Below are 22,609 nucleotides of genomic sequence, written 5' to 3'. Positions count from 1 at the left end.
CAAGACCATTTTATGGGTTTTTAAATTTTTGTGGGTTAGGAATTTGGTCCAGGCTCATCTGAGTAAATCACCTCTTGAGCCAGTTGGTTACGTCTGCAGCTGACACCGGGCTGGTCCCCATATGGCTTCCTTCACATGTCTGGAGCCTTTGTGGGGCATCTGGAACTCTACTGGACTGTCATGGACTTGTCTTAACATGGACTCTCCACAGGGTGTTAAGCTCATACCTGTTAAATGACCCTGAACCAAGTGTTCCAAGAGGTCAAGGTGAAAGCTCCAGAGCTTATGACCTGGCCTTAGAATGTTTTGCCGCTTTATACTGGTCTGGTACCTCAACTAGCTGAAAAGGGGAATGAACATCTGCCTGTCAAAGGGAACAGCAAAGAATTTGCAGCCATTAGGCCGGTCGTGGTGGCTCATGCCTATAATCCTAGCACTCTGGGAGGCCTAGCTGGGTGTTAGTGGTACACTCCTGTAGTCCCAGCTACTTGGGAGGCTGAGGCAGGAAGATCGCTTGAGCCCAGGAGTTTGAGATTGCTGTGAGCTGGGCTGATGCCACTATACTCTAGCTTGGGCAACAGAGAGACTCTGTCTCAAAAAAAAAAAACAAACATTGCTGCCATGGGACACCGGTCCCTTCATAGCAGCAGTCCCCAACCTTTTTGACGCCCGGGGCCAGTTTTATATAAGACAATTTCTCCACAGGAGGGGGGCAGAACTCAGGTGGTAATGTGCCACCCTGCTTTTTTAACAGGCCATAGACTGGTACTGGGCCTGGGCCAAGGGGCTTGGGGACTATAGCTTTATGGCTTTCATGACCTCCATATCTGAGCACATTAACACTGGGCTCTGGCCAGGCACAGTGGCCAAAGCCTGTGGCGCAAGCACTTTAGCAGGCTGGAGCAGGAAGATCACTTGAGGCCAGGAGTTCCAGACCAGCCTGGGCAATATAGAGACCGTATCTCTACAAAGTTGAGCTCCTTGAACTGGATAGACCAAGCTCCAGCATTGTCAAACTCTGGGGGACTTCATATGGTAGCTTCATGCTAGTTAAGACTATTTAGGTCTGTAGCTGTGATTTTTTTGCTGCATAATTCGAGAGCTCTACCCTAATGTACACCTAAAATACATTTTCTTCCATCTCCAAATGCAGTTCTTTTACATAAAGTTCTTTTGCACAAAAATGCCAACTGTCAGAATAGGCTTGCACATTTTAGTGTGGTCCATGAACAGAACATGCACATGCTCACAAGGCTGTCTTCTACTCCTGAGTATTTTTATCATTAATTTATTACTTTTTTAGAGACAGGGTCTTCTTGCTGTCACCCAAGCTGGAGTGCAGTAGCACAACCATAGCTTACTGCAGCCTCAAACTCCTGGGCTTGAGCAATTCTCCTGCCTCAGCCTCCCAAGTAGGTGGGACTACAGGTGTACACCACCACACCTGGCTGTGTGTGTGGTTTTTTTTAAGAGATGGGGTCTAACTATGTTGCCCAGGCTGGTCCTGAACCCCTGGCCTCAAGTGATCAAAGAGTATTAATGTGAAAAACAAGTTCACACAAGATTAAATCAAGACTACTAAATGAAGACAATTTAAAGACAAACAGCCAGGAAAATCCGACTTTTATTTCTTAAATACTGTGAAGGAAGAGGGGGGAAATGGTCCCCTGTTACAGCAAAGAGCTAGGGATCATCAGCAAAGGCCCGGTGGGCATTAGGGAAGCGCTGGGGGCTATAGTTGGGGTCTTCCTGCAGTCGTTTTTGTATATCAGACCGGAGCTAGAGAGAGAACAAGCAGGTTGGAGGAGCACGGGCCAAACCTATGATCCCGGCAAGGCCATCCCTCAGGAGCTAACACTTCCCCCATCACACACTGCCAAAAAGCCCAGTGTAATACTGATGAGCCTTCCCAGATGCCACCAGGAAAAAATACTTTTAAGAACATCAGGTGGTAGCCCGAAGCTGACGGGTTCAGCTCTGAAGAGATCCAGGCAAGAGGGACCCTAGCCCAACCCCTCCCCCTAGACCATCCCTATTCTGCTTCAAGGTGGGGGCACCTGGTGCCTGTAGCTCTCCTGAACCTCTGGTGCCTCCAGGTCCCGGCTCAGGCTCTCCGGGCTTGTCAGGGGCCGAGCTCCGGCTGCCTTAGCTGCCCGGCTCACGGCCTCTGAGAGGAGCAGCTGGGGGCCCTCACCCTGCATCGTCTGAGGGACAGGGAATTGGGAGGGAAGAGAGGATCAACATCAGATCCAGTGCCACCACCCAGCTCACCCTCTCCATGAGTCAACCACTGAGTCTCCATGCTAGCAGAGAGGGAAAATAGTCCGCATGTGGTTTTGACAGCAGATATGCCACCCTAATTTTCTAGGGCTTTGGCCAAAAACAAAGTTGGAATGTACTGAACTTGCTCTTCAAAACAAGAAGGGAAGAATGGGTCAAGCCATCTGGGATTCAAAGCCACCTAATCCACAAGAGGAAGCATACCCTAAAGGAAAATGGGCCCTAGTCACATGGAGATTACACAGCTGAGGGACTAAGACAGGACTCCTAGCAGACTAAGGTGAAGTTCTATGTGGTTATGCAACAACCATGAGCAAGTCTGAATCCCAGAGAAGTTTCCTCATTAAATGCGACTGAACTAGGAATAGCTCCCTCCAGCTCTGAATGATTTGATAGGGGACCTGGGATAAAGAGAGATCCTCAGCGAAGAGGCAAACCAACCTTGCGTCTTTTAGCAGGCATACCACTGAGGTAGGCATCGCTCAAAGGGGGCTGTGGTTTCACCTTCCGCTGGCTCTGAATGTCCTGCTGGATAATAGGGACCCATTCCTGGGGAGGAAAAGATTAGAAAGTACTAATTCCCACAACTTTCAGCTGCCTTAACCCACTAAATCACCTCCTGACACTTACTGGGGGAACTGCAGCTGCCCAAGGTTCTGTCTCAGCTGAAGCTCCATCCTGATCATCTCGGGAGCCTCCCTCAGGAGGCGGAGGTGGACCTCGGGACATGGCCTCTTCTGCTGTTGTCCCGGGAGCTGGGGAAGCATTCTCCCGCTGCAGTCAGATGGTAGGAAGATGCAGGCTTCAGAATTCTCAGCCTCCAGCCTTTCTCCACCAGCCCTCCATTCCGTATTATCTGGCCCCTCAACCTCTCCCTGGTACCTGAGGCTCAGGGGAAGTTCTTTCTGCTCCCTGAACTTCCATTGGTTCCTCAGGAAGTGGCTATGAAATTGGACAGAGAAGGAGAACACCACAAAAGGCCACCTTGGATCTCTCCAGTTCCCTCAAGCCCCTGACCCTGCAGCCAAACAGGCCTCTCACCTGGGGGGGATCACCAACCCTGCGAACGTATCTGAGGATGGCATCAGGGCCTACAGGCATGTGCTCCAGTACCACCTGAAGCCTCAGTCCCATCATAGTGGTCAGCCAGCTCACCAAGGAGGGATTCACCCCACGAGACATACGACGCTGAGGGGCAGAAAGCAGATACGGAACACAAAACGCTCAACCAGCTTTTGAAACATACAGATCCAGAATACAGGATGGCAGTTTAGAGGAAAAAAATGAAGACTGCAGAACACTGAAGAGAATGGAAAACTCAGGAAACAAAGGCTAGGGACCTGGGGCTGGGCAGTGCTTACAATCCGGCCATTGATAACAGCAGCAAGCTCCATCTGCTGTCCCCCCAAGCAGTGCAGGTTCAGGGCCAGACATTCAAACAGTCCCTGGTTACACAACTCCAGCAACCGGGCCCCAAATCCACTGTCTGTAGGCAAGACACAAGGAGGAAATGCTGGCACCCGGCAGCCCTGTACATCCAACAGGCCCCACTAACCCTGTCCCAACCAGCCCCTGACCTGTGCAGTGTAACACATGAGCAGCGATGCTATTAAACTGCTCCTGGAGAAATTCCAGATTTGTCCGGATGATGTCCACACCTGGCTGAACCTGCACCAAAGACTGAGAGACAAGACACACTAAGATTTCAAAATTAGGAACCTTGAGCGACTGAGAGTGGAGAATGAGGAGGAGACAGTAGGGAATATCAGCTGCCCTGACCAGACCCAGGAGAGGAGGGAAACAGAGAAAGGTTACTCACAAAACTTTCCCGCACATATTCTTCTAGACCCGTGATCAATGTGTGGGTTGCCATCTATGGGAGAACAAAACAGGTTTAGTTCCAAGCCTTAGTCTTCAAAAGACTGCTCCCCCACCTTCCACAAGCACAGGGCTTGTGCAGGGCAGTCGTAGCTTTAGCTAACAGATACGCAGAATCAGGAATAAGGAACTGAACGTGCAGGGGAGCACCCTGGGGCCCCCGGCCTTCATTTACCCGGATGTTACTGGGTGTGGGCTCCTGACCACCCAGATAGTGCTGGTGGAAGAAGGATCGTAGCTGGGGCTGAAGCCGCTGCAGTGGCTGGAAATGCCCATGGAGAAGCATCACTACATCCACCATGGAGAAGTTCTGGCACAGAAGAGAGAGCAGGGCCCCAAAGAATCCTGGGGATGGGGCAGAAGTCAGCAATGGCCTTTACCTTTACCTTACCTTTACCATCTGGCACACCCACCGCCAGCCCATCAACCTCATCCCGCCTTGGCAACACTACTAAACAAAGCCATCTACCCTTCCTGGAGCAGGCCAAGGCACCCCCCTTTGCTCACCGAGAGCCCCATCAGCTCCAGGCTCAAAGATGTTGCTGGATCCACTGAGGCGCTGTATGAAGGCAGCGATACTTTCACTGCTGCCAGCCCGAGCCCCCAGGGAACCCAGCAGGGAGCTGAGCACACCCTGCACCACTGAGGTGTAAAACTCCGGTGGCAGGCTCTCAAGGCCTAGACCTCCAGGACTCCCTGCACCACTGGAAGGGGACCCTGGTGGGGGCATGGTCTGCTGCTCTGGGGGTGGGGGTGGAGGAGGTGGAGGGGGTGGAGGGGCTGTCTGTGTTGCCTGGCAAACAGAGAAGAAATAAAGATCAAGTTAGGTGAGAACAGGGACAAGGACATAAATGGCATCAAGAGGGCACAAAAAACAGGGGTCTAGTAAGATGGGGAGTTATATTCTGGTCTTCACTCCTCAAAGCAGAATACTGATAGCTAAATGTTAACAGTAGAGTTAGGCTGAACTACCCACCTACCCCTCTCCCTCCGAATGGGTTAGGTCAGAAAACAATGACACTAATTACTGTGCTTTTTCCCTAAGCCTCGCTTTCCTCATATCCAAAATGGGGGGTCTGGAGTCAATGAATTCCCAGGGTCTCTTCCCCTGACATGTCACTAGAGGCCCTAGCCAAGTGGCTACAGAATGGCAACAAGACACCAGTGCCACCACCCAGCTCACCCTCATCCATGAGTCAACCATGGAGTCTCCATGCTAGCAGAGAGAGGGGAAATAGTCTGCATGTGGTTTTGACAGCAGATATGCCACCCTAATTCTCTTGGGCTCTGGCCAAAAACAATATTTGAATGTGCTGAACTTGCTCTTCAAAACAAGAGGGGAGGCCAGGCATGGTGACTCACGCCTGTAATCCTAGCACTCTGGGAGGCCGAGGCGGAAGGATCACTCAAGGTCGGGAGTTCGAAAACAGCCTGAGCAAGAGCGAAACTCCATCTCTACTGAAAAATAGAAAGAAATTAATTGGCCAATTAAAAATATATAGAAAAATTAGCCGGGCATGGTGGTGCGTGCCTGTAGTCCCAGCTACTCGGGAGGCTGAGGCAGGAGGATCGCTTGAGCCCAGGAGTTTGAGGTTGCTGTGAGCTAGGCTGATGCCACAGCACTCTAGCCTGGGCAACAAAGTGAGACTCTGTCTCAAAAAAAAAACAAGAGGGGAAGAATGGGTCAAGCCATCTGGGATTCAGAGCCACCTAGTCCATAAGAGGAAGCACACCCTAAAGGAAAATGGGCCCTAATCACATGGGGATTACACAGCTGAGGGACTAAGAAGTTTGGGCTGGGAGGCAGGAAGGGAGAGGTTCAGGGTGAGCCAGCCACAAACCTGCAAGAAGTCAGTCATGCCCTGGAGAAAGGCAGGGACACCAGGCATTGCCACAGTGATGGTGGGAGAAGGCACGCCAGGCCCTCCAGTCCCTGGCCCTGCAGGCCCCAGTAGGTTCCCCAGGAGCTGAGAGAACTGAAGATCAGCTGTGGAAGGTTGAGGGGGTGGAGGCTGAGCAGGTCCCCCTGGGGCAGGGCCAGCTATGGTGGCTGTGTTGGTGGTGCCAGCACTGGCTGAAGCAGTGGCAGGGGCTGGAGGTGGAGCCATTCCTGGGGTCCCCTGAGCTATAAGTAACCAAAAGAAGAAAGCTGAAATCCGAAGACAAAAGACATTACAGCAGCCCTGTTCTGGTCTTTCTAGCCCTGTTCTGGTCTTTCTAGCAGGAAAGCAAAAACCAGGAAAACATGGAAAAAACTGGTAAGTGCTAGTGAGCAAACTAAGAGAGAGTGTCAGACTTTAAAGTTTGAGGTGGGAAAGAAAGCAAACTCACCCACGAGGACAGGCTGCATAAGGAGCTGCCCCACAAGGCCGCTCACCATCTGGGCCAGCGAGGCATTGGTGCCCAGCCCAGTGCCCTGCTGGATAGGAGAGGAGGATTTCAGTTCTGCCCTTCCCATGCTCCATCACAGGATTCTTTCCCCAGACTTTTCCCACTGGAACTTCCCAATCCTTGCTCACCAGAGCCCCAGAGACTGGGGGGCCCCCAGGATGGGAAGGCCGAGCCTGTGGAGGGGTGGGCCGGGCAATCACCACTCGGGTTGGAGCTGTCGGGAAGCCTGGCACTTGCTGTCCTGTGGGTAGCAAAGGAGAGAGAGCAAAGAGGGCTGAGGGATGTGCCCCAGCCTGCCAGCTGACGACACCCACCACCATGTACTATGTCCCACCTCCCAGGCCTCCCCTTCTGGGTCATTACCTGCGGCCGCGGAGGCAACAGCTGCCACCATGGCCTGATGAGTGATCTGGTGGGCGACGGCGTGCATGAACTCAGGGGGCAGGGAGGGCAGCTGGATGAGGGTGGAGCCTGGGGGGCGGGTCTGATGTAACCTTGAACCTGGACCCCTTCAACCCACCCACTTGGCCCTTCCCCTTTTCTACCCAGAGCTCAGCCTGCTCTGATGCCCTCACTCTTACCCAGGGTCTGGCCATGACCAGGGGGTCCTAGGGGGCCAGTGGGAGCACTCGGAACACCACCGGGCTGTGTGCCAGAATCTGGGCAGGGAGACAGAGAGAGTGGCCCTGAGACAGGCAGGGCCAAGGCCTAACTGTATCCTCCTGAGATCAGCTGTCCTTCAGGCCCTAATCCCCCAACCAGAAAGCCTGCCTTTCCCTCCACCTGGACAGAGAGGAAATGCTCCCTTCACCACGCAAACATGCCTCTAAGGACAAAGCAGTTCCCTCGTGCCCCTCCCCACACATGCAAACTAAAGCCCCAGCTCTGGTCTCTCCACGATCACCACCGCGAGCACTGGCCTCTTCCTTCCCCACCCATTTCCCCTCACAACTCAGCACCAGCCTCCCTCATCATGTTGTTCTTCACTGCCAGCAATCCATCCTAACTCACCTTGAATGTTCATGTGCATCATGACCACGGGTTCCACACTTTGATGGGAAATCCGGATGACCCTTGGGTGACTGGTGGCTGGCGGGGGAGCTGGCCCTGGTGGGGAAGCCCCCTCACTTGAGGACTCGACAGTGGTAGAAGACGGAGCCAAGGACGAGGCCTGCCCAGGACCAGGGGGAGGTGCCTCCGCATTGGGATTCGGGGGGGGCCGAGTCCCATTCCCTGTCATAGTCACAGTGGTCCCCACATTGATCTGGAAAAGACAGATGGGCAGGCAGAAGTGAGAAAAATACAAGAGCCTAACCCAGAGCACCCCACAATACACTGCTAAATTCTCCCCCATTCTTCATCACCTTGTGCTCCCAAAGTCTTTCCAGCCTCCTTTCTAGGTACCCTGGGTCATGCCACCAACACCCCTCCATTCCCCCTCAGTCCAGGCTCCCTCTAACCCACCTGGATGGGAATGGCTGCCTGCTGGAGCACCATGGGGGTGGTGTAGTGAGACATGGGCCGGACCACATGCAGGTGTCGTGGAGGCGCACAGGCCAGGTTGCAGCGCAGGTCAGACAATGCCACAAAGGTGTTGCCCAGCAGCCGCAGGCTCTCCCCCACCAAGTTGATCAACCGCTGATCCTCCTCCCGGCCCTCATGCTGTGCCACACCCCCACCAAAACAGAAAGGCAGAAAATATTAAGCTGGAGCCCATCTCACTAAGAAAAGCAATAATGCCTTCTGAGAATACAATGTCCTCTAAACCTTCAGTTATGTCCTTGGAAGCTTCTGCATAGACCAAATCTTTGCAAATAAATTCTACCTTACACACATAAGAAGTTCCTATAAAAACATATTACCATGAATCCATACACTATCATCCACTTAGCTCCCACACTTCATAAACTTCCTAAATAATTCACTCAGGGGCACAAAGGGTACAAAGACAGTGGTTATGGCAAAAATTATCACCTTCCCTGTAAGGGAAGAAAAGATCACATGTCTAGAGGGAAATCATTTTGTTGCAATGTTTTTGGAGGGGGGGAGGGGTTATATGTATTTCAGGTTGTTGTTTTGGGAGTACCAAGGTTGAGGAGAGGGGCAGGGCCATCAAAGAGCTCACATTGTTGTTGTAGTCCGTGGTGGCAGCAGTGCCCAGAACCTCATAGTAGCGCTGCAAGAAGGGCTGGAGACGGCTCTCCAGCCGCTGCAGCTCTTGGAGCACTTCGACATACTCCGCAGGGGAAGGATGGCTGTGGACAACCCCAAGGGACAGTTAAGCCACAGCTCTCTTCAGATTCCCAACCTTGCAGTCAATAGGAACCACATACATCTGCCCTGTCCCTCCCTGGTCTCCCAGAGCCTTGGCTCAATCCCTTCCCAGACTAGTAGACCTTCTGTTCTTTACTCCCATCCATGAGAAGAGGGGGAGAAGAATATGAACTGCTCCCATCCACCCCAGCACAATCCTGTATCTGTAATTGTGAGAAACTAACTCTGAAAAAGAGATGGGGTTTATGTGAACCCAGGGGAGAATTTTGATCAGGCTCACGAGGCACCATTTGGATTTCCTGGCCCCAGAAAGCAGGGCTTCTGCTCAACTGCCTGACCTCATTTACCTGCACCAAGAGCCCCTCCTTGCCCCTCAATGCTAACCCTACAAGTAAGACCTCCTAGCAATCCCTCCACTCCCACCATTCTCTTTCTGATCCTCATATGTCACTTAGAATCCCTCAACCACCACCCAAAAGGTTCCCTCCACCTCTCACTTGGGTGCATTTGTCTCTGAGGCAGGTGCTGGGCCTGTTGGGGCTGAGCCAGAAGGGGTGAGCTCCGGGCTCTGCGCTGGGGCGCGCTCTTCCACTCCTTCTGCCTCCATGGGCTCCCGAGGAGGAACTTCACTTTCCACTGGTTCTGATGTTTGAGAGCTCAAGGCTACTGGCTCTGGGGCCACAGTCGGCATCTGTGGGGGTAGCTGACTGTGCTGCACTTGGGGAGCCCCTCGACACTGAAAGTGGGAAAGAGTCAGGACACCAAAGGTAGGATGAGACTGCTGCAGAGGATTACCCAAGTTGAAGGAGACTGAGTGGAGAAGGTGTGTAACTAGGCTCCCTGAAAGCAGAGTTCTGCATCCATATCTTTGACTCTCCAGCAACTAGCATAAGACTAGCACAAATTAGATGAACAATAGATATCTGTAATATCTGTAACTAACTACTAACAAAGGGCAGGAATTGTGGTTTCCTAACCTACATAAGAGGAGAGAAAAAGGTCACCATAATTAATAAAATTAAGACATGTCAATATAGAGCATGTAATTAAAAAGCGTAGAAACCATCTTTAATTGAAAAGAGATGCTATGAGAGTTATCTGACAAGTTTGACACAAACTTCCCAGATACGAAGCATCAAGAGGACTGGCAGGAACAAGATAGCCCCACAAAGATACTTTTTCTGCCCAAGAGAAAGAATATTGCAGAGAAGAGACCAGATTAGGAAGGCTGACTTTTGCGGATGTGGCCAGTCATTCCCCCGCCCCAGCTGAGAGAAAAGGGGGAGGAAGGGTGGGAAGAGATCCGACCCAGCCTGCCCACATACCTCCATCCGGGATAGTAAGGTCTGTATATCTCTGATCATGTGCTGAGCCATCACCAGCCGTACCCGGGGCTCACTCTACAATAAGAGAGGGATGATCAGAGATTTTTTTTTTTTTAAGAGATGGGGTCTCATTCTGTTACCCAGGCTGGAGTGTAGTGGCACAACCATAACTCATTGTAACCTCAAACTCCTGGGCTAAGCAATCCTCCCACCTCAGCCACCCGAGTAGCTGGGACTACAGGCGTGCACCACCACACCCAGCTAATTTTTTTTCATTTTTTTAAAGACAGGGTATCACTATGTTGCCCAGGCTGGTCTCAAACTTCTGGGCTCAAGCAATCCTTCCACCTCAGCCTCTTGTTCAAGGAAGGTTTGAGATGAAGCCATGAGCTCTATCACATACTAAACCAGGTCCACCCTCACACCTCACAGCCTCCTTCTCCCAGATCCCCTTCCCTGACCCTCCCAGGCCCCTCAATACCTGAATCGGGGCCTGTTCCATGTTGATGTGAACATCCACAGCAGAGCCGTCACTCTGGGGAAAGGGTAAGGGAAGTTGCTCTGGGAGAAGCCAAACACTAAGGCCTCCACACTTTCAATTCATTCTCTGGAGTCCCATCCCCTTTCCTCCTCAAAGACTTAGGCCAGTATTAGACCACAGGGCCTTCCAAACCCAATCTAAAGACTAAGACACCTATCTTATGAACTCCCTGCTGCTACCACAACCAAAGCTATCCTTCCCCAAAAAAACTCTCCCCTGTGGAACATAAGCTTACAGGAAGATTGAAGGTTCCAACCATGACATAGCTGTTGGCATTCCGGTCATGAACAGAGGCCCCAGGCCCCCGAGTACCAGGTGAGGGTCCCCCACCATGGGTGGCTGAAGCAGACCCTGTCCCAGAAGATGCCCCAGAAGGGAGCTGAGTTTGAGGAGGAGCCCGTTCCACCAGGTGGATAACCTTTCCCCCAACATCTGCAGGAAAAATAAGATACACACCAAAACATTGTATAATCAGGTTAAACCCATGGCCTCAGAGCTCATCCCTCTGGACAGCAGCCTCAACCTCTGGACTGCCTCCCCAAACCCCTTACTATATTCCTGGAGCTTCTTATCATCTTGCAGAACTCGGCCCTGGTAGATGAGCCGCTGTTTCTCAGATGGGATACTGACAGAGGCAGCAATGTGCTCCTTGAACTCTTTTACATTCATCTGCAAGGAGAAAAGATGTACGTAAGAATCAGAGAATGGAGAAAAAGGAAGAACAGAAGAGAGACAACTAACTTGTGGACATGAGCAGTAAAACCATCACAGAATCACTACCTATTTTTGACTGTGAGACTGTTACTGTGTAAACCCCTACACTGAGACAACACCTGCCAAAATACAGACAACACACTTAACAAATAATAGCTTAATAGGTCCAGAAAAAATAACATGGACAAAAAACAAAAAAGCCAACTGGACAGTTCCTTCTTTCCTTCTCTTCCTGGCTCTCAAGGAAATATATGTCTAGAGATACCAGTAATACCTTCTTAAACACAAAATGATACTACCAGTTTATTTACCACAGACAACCCTATACTCTCCAAGATAAAAACAATGGCAAAGATGATGGGGTAGGGAATCAGGTTAAGGAAGGAAGACTAACCAAGAAGGTGGTAAGAAAGTAGCAAAAAAGAGAAACATTTTTCCTAACAGGACAACTGACTTTTGGGAAGTACCAGAATGTTTATATACATCTAATCACAAAAGTCTATTTGAGGGGGGAGGGGGCGGGTATATACATATATAAAGAGTGAGAAGTACACCATCTGGGGGATGGTCATGCTGGAGACTCAAGACTTGTGGGTGGAGGGGGGGAATGGGCATTTATTGAAACCTGGAAATCTGTACCTCCATAATATGCCGGAAAAAAAAAAAGTCTATTTGACTTTCTTAAATACACATAATACTATCTTTTAGAAAACCATAGACCAACCCACACACAATTTTGTCTCCAAGTATAACAGGAGTAAAGACATAGGTAGCTGTGGTCAATGAATTAAGTTCCAGAAATTCAAACTCTGCCACAGATACTAATAATTCCACTCAACAGTTTATTAAGGCTCTATCTTTTTTGTTTTTCTTTTTTTAATTTAATAATTTTATATATTTTTTTTCTTTTTTGACATTAGGTTTCCACTTCTCTGTGAAGAGCTCTAATCTTCATTATGGATTCTGATTCCAACCTTTAAAAACATAGTGTATGGCCGGGCGCGGTGGCTCACGCCTGTAATCCTAGCACTCTGGGAGGCCGAGGCGGGCGGATTGCTCGAGGTCAGGAGTTCGAAACCAGCCTGAGCAAGAGCGAGACCCCGTCTCTACTATAAATAGAAAGAAATTAATTGGCCAACTAATATATATAGAGAGGCTGAGGCAGGAGGATTGCCTGAGCCCAGGAGATTGAGGTTGCTGTGAGCTAGGCTGATGCCACGGCACTCACTCTAGCCTGGGCAACAAAAGCGAGACTCTGTCTCAAAAAACAAACAAACAAACAAACAAAAAAACATAGTATAGAGGCCGGGCGCGGTGGCTCACGCCTGTAATCCTAGCATTCTGGGAGGCCGAGGTGGGCGGATTGCTCGAGGTCAGGAGTTTGAAACCAGCCTGAGCAAGATCGAGACTCCGTCTCTACTATAAATAGAAAGAAATTAATTGGCCAACTAACATATATAGAAAAAATAAGAGTCAGTCGGACCTGGAGACAAGTCAGTTGCCCTTCGCCACAGAACTGACCTGAAGCTTCTGTAACAGGAGGACATTGAAAATAAGATGAGACCCAGCCACATAAGGTAGGGGGGTGGACAAAAAAAAAATAAAAATAAAAAAATAAGCCAGGCATGGTGGCGCATGCCTGTAGTCCCAGCTACTCGGGAATCCGAGGCAGCAGGATTGCTTAAACTCAGGAGTTTGAGGTTGGTGTGAGCTAGGCTGATGCCACCGCACTCACTGTAGCCTGGGCAACAAAGCGAGACTCTGTCTCCAAAAAATAAAAATAAAAAACCACAGTATAGACCTGACCAATTTCTATTTATAAGACACACTTGTTTGGGGTCCCTATGTCATTTCCCTTCTCAAAGGCAGGAGCTATGTCTGTCCCTTTGGGCTGAGGTCCACCCATGATGATGACATACAGATTCCTCCTTCCTCTGTATTTCTCTGGACAGTCAGCTCTCTCAAGGTGAAGGAAGGCAGAACAAAATCGGCCTCACTCAACAGAAACCATACCCTCTCACTCAACAAAAACATCAGAAAATGTTCTTTCTAGATTTGAACAAAGGAATCAGTGAAAAGAAAACTTGAGGACCAGAAAATCAGGCTCATTCCTCAGGCTAAGGGGCCTACAAGAAGTGTCTTCAAGAAGTATTGGTGTCTCACCTGGGCCCCCACAATAAAGGTCCGAGTTTGAGAGTCCAGGGTCTTCACCAGCACCTCCAAGCTATCAGGCTCCTCCACAGCGGTACTCGTACTATCATTTGGCTCCATGGCCGACAGCTCTCTAAGGAAGAACGAAAGGAGGGTGGCTCGCTGTCGCCTAGAGCAGATTTGGTATACCCGGAAGCCTCCTTGGCATGAATCCCCGCCTCCATACCTAAAAAGTTTCTCCCGCACAGGCACACACACTCACACCCGCCCCCATCCCCCTTCTGATTCCGGGGCACAGGGAGAGAAATACAAAGGGCAGGAGATCGACGGCACAGGGAGCTGGAGGACGGGAGGTGGGAGGGGCTCCCCGACGCCAATCACAATAACGCAGGGCCAGTTGGGTTAGGAAGCAGGGACGGAAGCACGAGACCAGAGACCAGTGTCATCACTGGTCATGATAGGACAAGGGTCGAGGTCGGCAAATACTGGGACAACACGAGAAGTGGTTGCGCCAGACTGTAGAAAGCGTGGTTTCGCGCACGCGCGCCACGCCCATCAAACCCGCCTAAATCACTACAAACCCAAGACGACACTCACGGGGGAGGGGGCCCGACCGGCTATCTGACTGCCTCCCTCTTCCGCCTTCCTACGGTGTTTCAATAAAGCGGCGTGACCAACACACAACCAAACACACACACCCCACCACCACCACTCCGCGGCTCCGCCCCCACTTCCCCGCGGTACCGTCACTTCCGGTCTCCCCCCCCACCTGCCACCGACGGCCACTTCCGTTTTCCCGATAGTATTTGGGGATCTCGAGGCGGTACTTCCGGCCCCCCAGGTCCCCTAGCTTAACGTTTGTGGGGCACGACGAGAAAATCCGCAGCCCCAAACAGTGAGTTCCTGGGGGCGAGACGGGCCGGGGCCGGCCTAGATGGGAGGTAGCCGAGCACCCCGAGGAGCCGCTGCCGCCGTCGCCCGGGGGACCGTACTGCGCCTGCGTGCGTAGCACTACGCATGCGTGCACACTTAAGCACGCCCCACCCGCTCTGGCGACGTTCACTTTTCCTGTGCGCGCGCTTGAGCGATGGGAGGTTGAGGCGGCCGCTATAAATGCCTGAAAAAAAATTACCGGGTGGAACTCTACGACTACCTCGAAAAAGACTATGGACGATTGTATGAACTTGGAAGTTTGGGGACTTGGCATTATGGCTCGTTAATCTATGTTAAAGTCTTGGCAGGCCGAGAATTTCAGGCGGCGCTGTCCTAGCCACCTAAAACTCTGTCTTTCACTGTCGCCCTAGCTGCGCCCTTCTTTCAGCGCCTCCGGAAGTCAGCCTTTCCCATGGGCGGTTGGGGCCTATGGTTGGTGGCCCGGGAGCTATTTTGATTTTGGCCGCGTAGTTGCGCCAAAACCGGCTTCTACCAAGTGGGCGTCTTGCGGACTGTGGACGTCATGTTAGTCACCAGCAGTGTGCGGCTGAGGGGACATGCCACTACCTTTCAAACTTTCGTCAAGAAAGGGGGCGCCTTCCAGTTTGGAACTTGGGAGCAAATAGGAGTCCCAGCGGAACGAAAGACAAGACCCTGACGCTAGGGAATTAAAGAGCTGGCCAAGGTGCTTCCGCAGGCCAGGGGTGGGAGAATGACCGTTTTTCTGCCCTCTTCCAAATGTCCCCCCTTCTCCTCCCGACCCCGGCCCAATGCCCTTGGTCAAGGGTCTCGGCCCCGCGGCGCTGCCTGGGTGCCCAGCCTTTCTGACACTCATAGTTCATACCAGGTCCCTGTGCTGTTTCGGTTAAGAGTTCTAAGCAGTTGTTTAGTGAACTCTTAGTTTATGTCAGCCAATATACTAAGAGTTTTATGTATTGTCTTATTTTAAAAAGCCTAGCAACATCTGAGATAGGTATTAACATTCATTTTATAAGTGAGTGCACTTAGGTGAATGAAAAGTGGCAGAACCGACAAATCCAGGTCTACTAGACTTTGGATCGAACATTTCTATTTTACTACCCCCAATAAATTGTTGTTGCATTTTAGTTTTTTGTTATAAAAACTTTCAAACATTACGCCAAAATAGAATAGTATAATGAACTCTCATATACCCATCATCCAAATTTTGTTTTGGTTTTTTAGCTAAATTGCAAGCCTTACCCCTCAGGACAGATTGTGTGTGTGTGTGTGTGTGTGTGTGTGTGTGTGTGTGGCAGTCCATGGGTTATAAATAATCTATCAAGGAAGCCCCACCTCTCACTGCATTAACTGCTTCAGCCACTTAGCACTATCAGATGACTGCCTTCACAATTCTTTTTTTTTTTTTTTTTTTTTTTGAGACAGAGTCTCACTTTGTTGCCCAGGCTAGAGTGAGCGCCCTGGCGTCAGCCTAGCTCACAGCAACCTCAAACTCCTGGGCTCAAGTGATCCTACTGCCTCAGCCTCCCGAGTAGCTGGGACTACAGGCATGCGCCACTATGCCCGGCTAATTTTTTCTATATATATTAGTTGTCCAATTAATTTATTTCTATTTCTGGTAGGACCGAGTCTTGCTCTAGCTCAGGCTGGTTTCGAACTCCTAACCTCAAGCAATCCGCCCGCCTCGGCCTCCCAGAGTGCTAGGATTACGGTCGTGAGCCACCGCACCTGGCCTGCCTCCACAATTCTTACCACTTATTATTTGACAAATTTCACCCACCAGAAACAAATTAGTGCTTTGCAAACATTAATTATAGTGAATATTTACTTTGGACTTAACCATGTGCAGTCTTTGCTAAGGGCTTTATGTGCATTATCTTTAATTCTTATGAGATTGATGATTTACCCATTTTACAGATGAGATGAAAAAACAAAGTTCTCCCATGTAATAAGTAGTAGGGTTTGGACTCACTCTGCCTGACACCAAGGTCTATCCTTTCTAGCCACTAGATTATGTAGCCTCTTGTAAAAAATGTTGAGTGGATGAACTCACTTATGTCAGTGAACTTTGTCAGGATGTGTACATACTGCTTTCCCAATTTTAACATAAACTTCAGAGGGCAGTCCATCATGCTTCAGCACCTGGATCATTGTTCCAAAGTGCTTTTCAGGCTTTTTTTCAATGATTTTTTTACCCAGCTAGTTTTCCCCACACTGACTTCTTCAAGGCCAGGGGCTGTGTCTTACTCATGTTTTATGCCCTCGGGGATTAGCCAGTACCTGACAAACATCTGAGACTTAAAACAGTTTGCTAAGTGAATGAATGAATGACCTAATCATGCTACCTCTCTTCAGTACTGCACAACACAGCACATATCCAGCTCAGATTTAGGTTGAAAGACCACAGGCTTCTACCTGGAGGGCTCAGCTCTCCTAGTAACTCCTGAGAGACCCTGAACATGCCAGGATGGGTATACTGTGGAGTGGTTGCATCCAAAAGAGGGGGAGGAAATCCCAAACACTAATCCAGGTTTGAGTCGGAAAACAAGGTTGAAGTTATTCATTAGCAGGTGAAAGGGTCAAGGGTCGAGGCAAGGGAGCTGGAAGCAGAGTGGACTGAGCAGCTGGTAGGGGAGACAGTAGTTAAGGCACCAGTCACCCCACATAGAGCACTAGCTCCCTCCTGCCTGAAGATGTTTGACCGGATTTGGGCAGCTCTGCTCTACCTGTATGGTATTCTCCTTAATTCTATCTACCAGTGCCCTGAGCACACGCAACTGACAACTCTAGGAGTGGATGGGAAGGAGGTATGGACTGAAAATGGGGAAAGCCTATGGTGGAGGCTCTGAGGGATTTGGGTGGATGGCCTCGGATGACCAGAAGCCATGTTGGAAAAGGAAGGGAGGAAGAGGATGTGAGTGTTGTGATGATGAAAGCAAGAATAAAAAAGTATTAGTACAGTGGCCATTAATGTGGAAACATGGTAGAATTAGGGGATGGGGTGGTGACTCAGGTTGATTGGAGAGGGGCAATGAGGAAAAGTCATTTCATGACTCCTTGTCATAGATCCAACCCCCAGTTGGAAAGAGGAAGGTAGCCAAAATCCGTGCTCTTAAGTGTTTCTTTCCTGACTGAAGAGGTTGGATAGATCTTGTGAGACCCACCCTCTTTTGCTCCCTTCATTGTCTCTCCAGTTCCCAGAGCCCCACCTGGGCCAGTGGTACTTTATCGCAGGGGCAGCTCCCACCAAGGAGGAGTTGGCGACTTTTGACCCTGTGGACAACATTGTCTTCAACATGGCTGCTGGCTCTGCCCCGATGCAGCTCCAGCTTCACGCTACCATCCGCATGTGAGTGGTGAGGCAGAAGCACAAGTGGGTGCAGTCTCTGCCCAAAGTGTGAGGACTCACCCACCAAGAGCTGGGCTCTCAGCTAGTATATCCACTATTCTTGGCCCACTGAATTCAATAGCTCCATTAATTGCCCTCTGGAGAGAGTTGGGCCTAACTGTCCTTAGGTAGCTTGAAACACAAAGGTAACTGGGCTTCAAGAAGGAATAATGGAATAAATAGAGGGCGGTACAGTGTGGTTGGAGTGACACTTGGTCTTTCCTCCTTGCCACCACCACCTCTGTAGGAAAAATGGGCACTGTGTGCCCCGGAAATGGATCTACCACATGACTGAAGGAAGCACAAATCTCAGAACTGAAGGTTGGTTCTCCCCAGCCCTCACCCTCCTTAAGTCCTCTGAACTTGTTTCATATCTGTCCTCACACTTCCCCCCACCTGCCCTGACAGGCCGCCCTGACATGAAGACTGAGCTCTACACCAGCTCATGCCCTGGTGGAATCATGCTGAAAGAGATGGGCCAGGGTTACCAGCGCTTTCTCCTCTACAGTGAGTGAGGATGTGAGGCAGGAAGGGTGGGAGGGAAGCAAGAGGGGGCAGGGGAGCTCCTCACTCTGGGCCCTAGGACATCCCAGGAAGAGGTAGGTACTTCCATGAGCTCCTCACCAGGGGCTTTGACTGGCCTGGCCCCATGCTGCCCTTCCAGATCGCTCACCACACCCTCCGGAGAAGTGTGTGGAGGAATTCCAGTCCTTGACTTCCTGCTTAGACTCCAAAGCCTTTCTACTGACTCCCAGGAATCAAGGTGAGGGGTTAAAATCTCATAGAAAAGGACTGGGACTCACCAAGTCTTCTGGGGGTGTTGGATGAAAGAGGCTCATGTGATGTCACTAGAGGGCATGGCCAAAGGCTGACATCATCAGAGTGGCTATGTTAACACCTCCATTTGTCACAGGTTGTGATGACACTAGAGGGATGTGGCTAAGAGCTGTGATGTCACCTTAGGGAGCCAGGATAGGCTCTGGGTTACTCAAAAAAGAGGTTTCTGGCCGGGCGTGGTGGCTCACACCTGTAGTCTTAGCACTCTGGGAGGCCGAGGTGGGAGGATCACTCAAGGTCAGGAGTTCAAAACCAGCCTGAGCAAGAGCAAGACCCCAGCTCTACTAAAAATAGAAATTAATTGACTAATAAAAAATATATAGAAAAAATCAGCCAGGCATGGTGGCGCATGCCTGTAGTCCCAGATACTCGGGAGGCTGAGGCAGAAGGATCACCTGAGCCCAGGAGTCTGAGGTTGCTGTGAGCTAGGCTGACGCCATGGCACTCTAGCCCAGGCAATACAGTGAGACTCTGTCACAAAAAAATAAAAAGAGGTTTCTGAGTTTATAGTGGATAAACAGGGCAGAGGGGCAGACATGGAGGGGAAAAGGCCTCAGAGACTCCTTCTTTGACACAGGGGAATGAAGGAACTCATTCTCCCCCACCCCATTACCACCAACCTTGCTTTTCTGCCCTCCTTTCTGTCCTCTTCTTTTCTCCCTCCTCCCATCACAGAGGCCTGTGAGCTGTCCAGTATCTGATCTGTAACTTCACCTACATCCCCAGATGGTATGGTGGGAGCTGAATTGTTGGGGGGAGGAGAAGCTGGAGACTCCTGACTCCTCTTCAAGAATAATAAAGATGATTTTTCAATCTTCATCTCATTCTGGAGTTTGTCTCCAGACATCAATCCCATTCCCTCCATTTCAAGATCCACTTGGACCCTATACCACCAAAACTGCCAACTGGATGGCGTCAGGAAGGACACTGAGTGGCAGTCACTCACTTTATAACGATATATTTAGGATTTGGTATGACACAGTTGTTTATTGCTGAGTGAGCAAACCCCTAGCCCCTGAGTGGGGACTATAGGCTCCAGTGCTTCCCCCACACTGCTTGTCTGAGCTGCCAACCCTTCTGAGCTGGCCCTCCTGCCAGTACTGCCTGCACCATCCCCACTCCCTCTGGCTCCCATGAGCACCAGATACTTCCTGCAAGCTCCCTGTCACCTCCCTGTGGCCCCCATCCAGACCTGCTAATCCACTTGCCAACAACCCCACTCTTCCCTAGATGGCTCAGGTCCCAAGATCCAAGGGATCCCTTCGGTCGGGTCTCCCAATGACCCTCTTACCACAGAAGACTGTTTATCTGCCTCCGTTCTCCTCCACCCCTAGGGAGTTTTGAAAGTTAGAGGGGACCCTTTGGTCTTTATTCTCTACCACCATACTATTTTGTTGTTGGTGTTACTGTTTTTGGCTTTTAAAAAGTAGACATGGAAAAAAACAACTTGAGGTGAGAGAAATGTAAAAGCAAAAAGTAATAACAGCTGGTGAATCCAAGGACGATGCCCCAAGGATGTCCATAAACACAGACACCTAGAATAGCTCTGTTCTCCTGTATATAAAGGGAGGCCCTGTGCCCTCATATTCTGGGGTTTCTTCCCCATCCCTGAGGTCCCTGTGCTTACAATCTGGGTCATGCCCCACACTCTCCCCCTAAAGGCCACGCTGTCTTCACCCTTTTCCCCTACCTGACCCCACCCCACGGTCACAGCTCCTTTCCTGGGTCTCCCCTCTGCTCCTCACCCTCCCTTTCCAACCCCTCCTTCTGCCAGTCAGTGGCCTCCCCATCCTTACTGGGCTCCCGGAGGCTGACAGCCAGCACCAGGGCCTGTAGGAGGCCAAAGAGGCAGGCAAAGTGCAGGGGGTGGGCAGTAAGCAGGCTCAGCACGGCATGGAGCCCATGTAAGGCAGCCAGAAAGGAGAGAAGCCCGTGCAGCCAGAGGCCCAGTGGTCCTCGCAGGCCCAGTGCGTCCAAGGCTGCCCACAGCGGTCGTGAGCACAGCGCCAATAGGGCTGAAGCCAGCAGCTCCAGCAGATGCAGAGTCAGGTTGGTGGAGATCTGCAGACACTCCTCTGGGCCCCCCAAGTACTGTGGGGGAGCCCCTGGTTCCCCCCGCAGCCAACCCAGCAGCTTCTGACGACGGCCAGGTTTCTCCACTGGGACTTCAGGCTCAGGGGCGCTCAGTCCCCTACCAGGAGACACCCCAGGTCTCCTGGTGCCACCTGAATCCACATGATCCCATCCGAGTTTGGGAATGGCTCCTCCAGCCTCCAGTCTCCCAGACTCTTCAGTGCTAGAGACAGCCTTGTCCCACTTGAGGGAATCCATTCTTTTGCTCCCCAGTTGCTCAACTTGAGGCTCCCTGTGTGGTTCTGAAGCAGCCCCAGAGCTCCTCAGTACCTCTGAGTCCTTAGGCTTGGGAGGCCTCACATCTCCCATGGTTTCTGGGGCACTATCCCAGTCACTCCCTGAATTCTCAGGGGAGCTGTCCACCCATCTGGGTTCTGGGCCAGGCGGGTCAGGCCTTATTGGTTTCCGGTAGCCCCAGGGGCGAGGTAGCCAGCCACCAAGCTGTCGCAGGAACATGACTGGGGAGTGTAACAAGCGCCCAAATACTGGGGCCGCTTCCCAGCACTGCTTAGACTCTCAAGAGTCTCCTCAGAAGCCAGTCTTTTCCAGCTCAGAATAGGTATCTGCTTGGTGATGCCGTCCTATTCTGAATTCAGAAGTGGCTCCTCACTTCCCTAAATGGCTGTGCAGTCTCCAGTGTGGCAAGTGGCTTGTTTGCTTTTCAGCTTCGGGATAAAGAAAGGAGGCACACCCAAATTCAGTCACCATTCCCCCCCCACACACACAACATTCCAAGAGTCTCAGATCTGACAAGGCCTGGGTCACCCCCACAGTGTCCTCTCTGTTTCCGGATTTCCTTCCCAGCAGGCAACACCCCACGTTTCACTCACCGAGGCCACGCCTCGAGATGCCAGATGCCCCAGAAACTGGGGAGGCGGTGCTCCATCCGAGGAAGGCAGGAAGGTGGCGCCGGGTCCTGGGTGCTCCTGGATATGGGGAGTCTTAAACAGCTGCCCCGAGGGAGTTCAAGAAATAGGAATTCTCTTTGTTGGGAGGTGGTAGGGAGGTGTCCAGCAAATTCCAGCCAGCAGCGTTCGTCTCTTGATGTAGGGAGCTATGATTCCTACGAAGTGGCCTGACCGGCCCAAGAGCACGCAGCATAGAGTGAGGCCTCCGCAAGGTCAGAGCTGAAGGTCCTCGGAAAGCCCGAGCCCGAGGCAAAGCACGGGCCTACCAGGGGACCCAGGCGTCCAGGCGCTGTGTGCGGGGGCCCTTCCCCGGCCCAGCGGTGGGGCCGCGGCCTTGGGGAGCCACCGGAGCGGCGGAGCCCGGAGCCCGGAAGCAGCTGCACCGGGACGGGAGGGACCGGCGGGGCGGAGCCGCAGCTCGCTGGGCGGACCCTGCGGATCGACCGCCCCCGTCCTCCGGCGCTGTCAGCGCGCGCCGCACCGCAGGCGACATCCGGACGGCGAGGACCTGAACACAAGCCCAGCTCCGCATTTTCGCCGCCCAGAGGTCCCCGGGCCTCTAGTCCCCCCTAAGCTCGCCCGCCCTCCACAGCTCCAGGACCTTGGATTCTTCTCCACATCCCTCATCACTCCATTTTGCACCCGTGATTTCATGAAAGGCTTTTCCAGAAAGGAAAATGATGAGGGGAGTCTTGCGACTAGAGCAGCCCTTCCGTGCGGATTACTGGATTTCACAGCAGTGAGCTCTCCATGTGCTTAGCACCGGAGGGGGGTAGGGACGGTGGGGAAGTGTGGGAAAGAAAAGCGTAGACAAATAGGTGAAATGAACCTTGACTTAAAGTTTATATTTGGGAGGCCAGAGTTCTGGTCCCAGCTC

At 51.4% G+C, this 22,609-nt stretch overlaps 3 protein-coding genes across 45 annotated transcripts; 1 reads left to right on the top strand and 2 right to left on the bottom strand.

Moving 5' to 3' along the window:
* Positions 1–1,606: 1,606 nt before the first annotated feature.
* BAG6 (BAG cochaperone 6) lies at positions 1,607–22,155 on the bottom strand. 43 transcript variants are annotated; one of them, XM_012741015.3, is made up of 26 exons: positions 21,655–22,154; positions 13,567–13,687; positions 11,241–11,358; positions 10,925–11,121; positions 10,630–10,683; positions 10,149–10,223; positions 9,321–9,559; positions 8,675–8,804; positions 8,014–8,211; positions 7,561–7,813; positions 7,131–7,235; positions 6,913–7,020; positions 6,678–6,790; positions 6,490–6,574; positions 6,000–6,283; positions 4,666–4,951; positions 4,334–4,503; positions 4,100–4,153; positions 3,858–3,960; positions 3,642–3,766; positions 3,322–3,468; positions 3,163–3,222; positions 2,911–3,054; positions 2,722–2,829; positions 2,058–2,204; positions 1,607–1,779 (listed from the first exon to the last, which is right to left on the bottom strand). In XM_012741015.3, exons 1-26 carry the CDS (start codon positions 21,708–21,710, stop codon positions 1,684–1,686), a joined length of 3,576 nt encoding a protein of 1,191 aa, XP_012596469.1. In that variant the 5' UTR covers positions 21,711–22,154; the 3' UTR covers positions 1,607–1,683. The 43 variants fall into 43 exon arrangements, with proteins under 43 accessions (XP_012596469.1, XP_012596468.1, XP_012596470.1 ...); XM_012741014.3 differs by having other exon boundaries at positions 6,490–6,577; positions 21,655–22,153; XM_012741016.3 differs by having other exon boundaries at positions 6,490–6,577; positions 7,131–7,208; positions 21,655–22,153.
* APOM (apolipoprotein M) lies at positions 17,067–19,510 on the top strand. The gene is made up of 6 exons (XM_012741049.3): positions 17,067–17,273; positions 17,661–17,815; positions 18,102–18,175; positions 18,263–18,361; positions 18,519–18,617; positions 19,367–19,510. Exons 1-6 carry the CDS (start codon positions 17,160–17,162, stop codon positions 19,390–19,392), a joined length of 567 nt encoding a protein of 188 aa, XP_012596503.1. The 5' UTR covers positions 17,067–17,159; the 3' UTR covers positions 19,393–19,510.
* Positions 20,231–21,659, bottom strand: C5H6orf47 (chromosome 5 C6orf47 homolog). The gene has a single exon (XM_012741043.3). It carries the CDS (start codon positions 21,278–21,280, stop codon positions 20,399–20,401), a length of 882 nt encoding a protein of 293 aa, XP_012596497.1. The 5' UTR covers positions 21,281–21,659; the 3' UTR covers positions 20,231–20,398.
* Positions 22,156–22,609: the final 454 nt, after the last annotated feature.

The sequence above is a fragment of the Microcebus murinus genome, chromosome 5 (genome assembly GCF_040939455.1).
Source record: "Microcebus murinus isolate Inina chromosome 5, M.murinus_Inina_mat1.0, whole genome shotgun sequence".
Taxonomy (NCBI): Eukaryota; Metazoa; Chordata; class Mammalia; order Primates; family Cheirogaleidae; genus Microcebus; species Microcebus murinus.
Note: the sequence above shows the minus strand (reverse complement) of the source record. Positions and strands in the feature narration are given on the sequence as shown.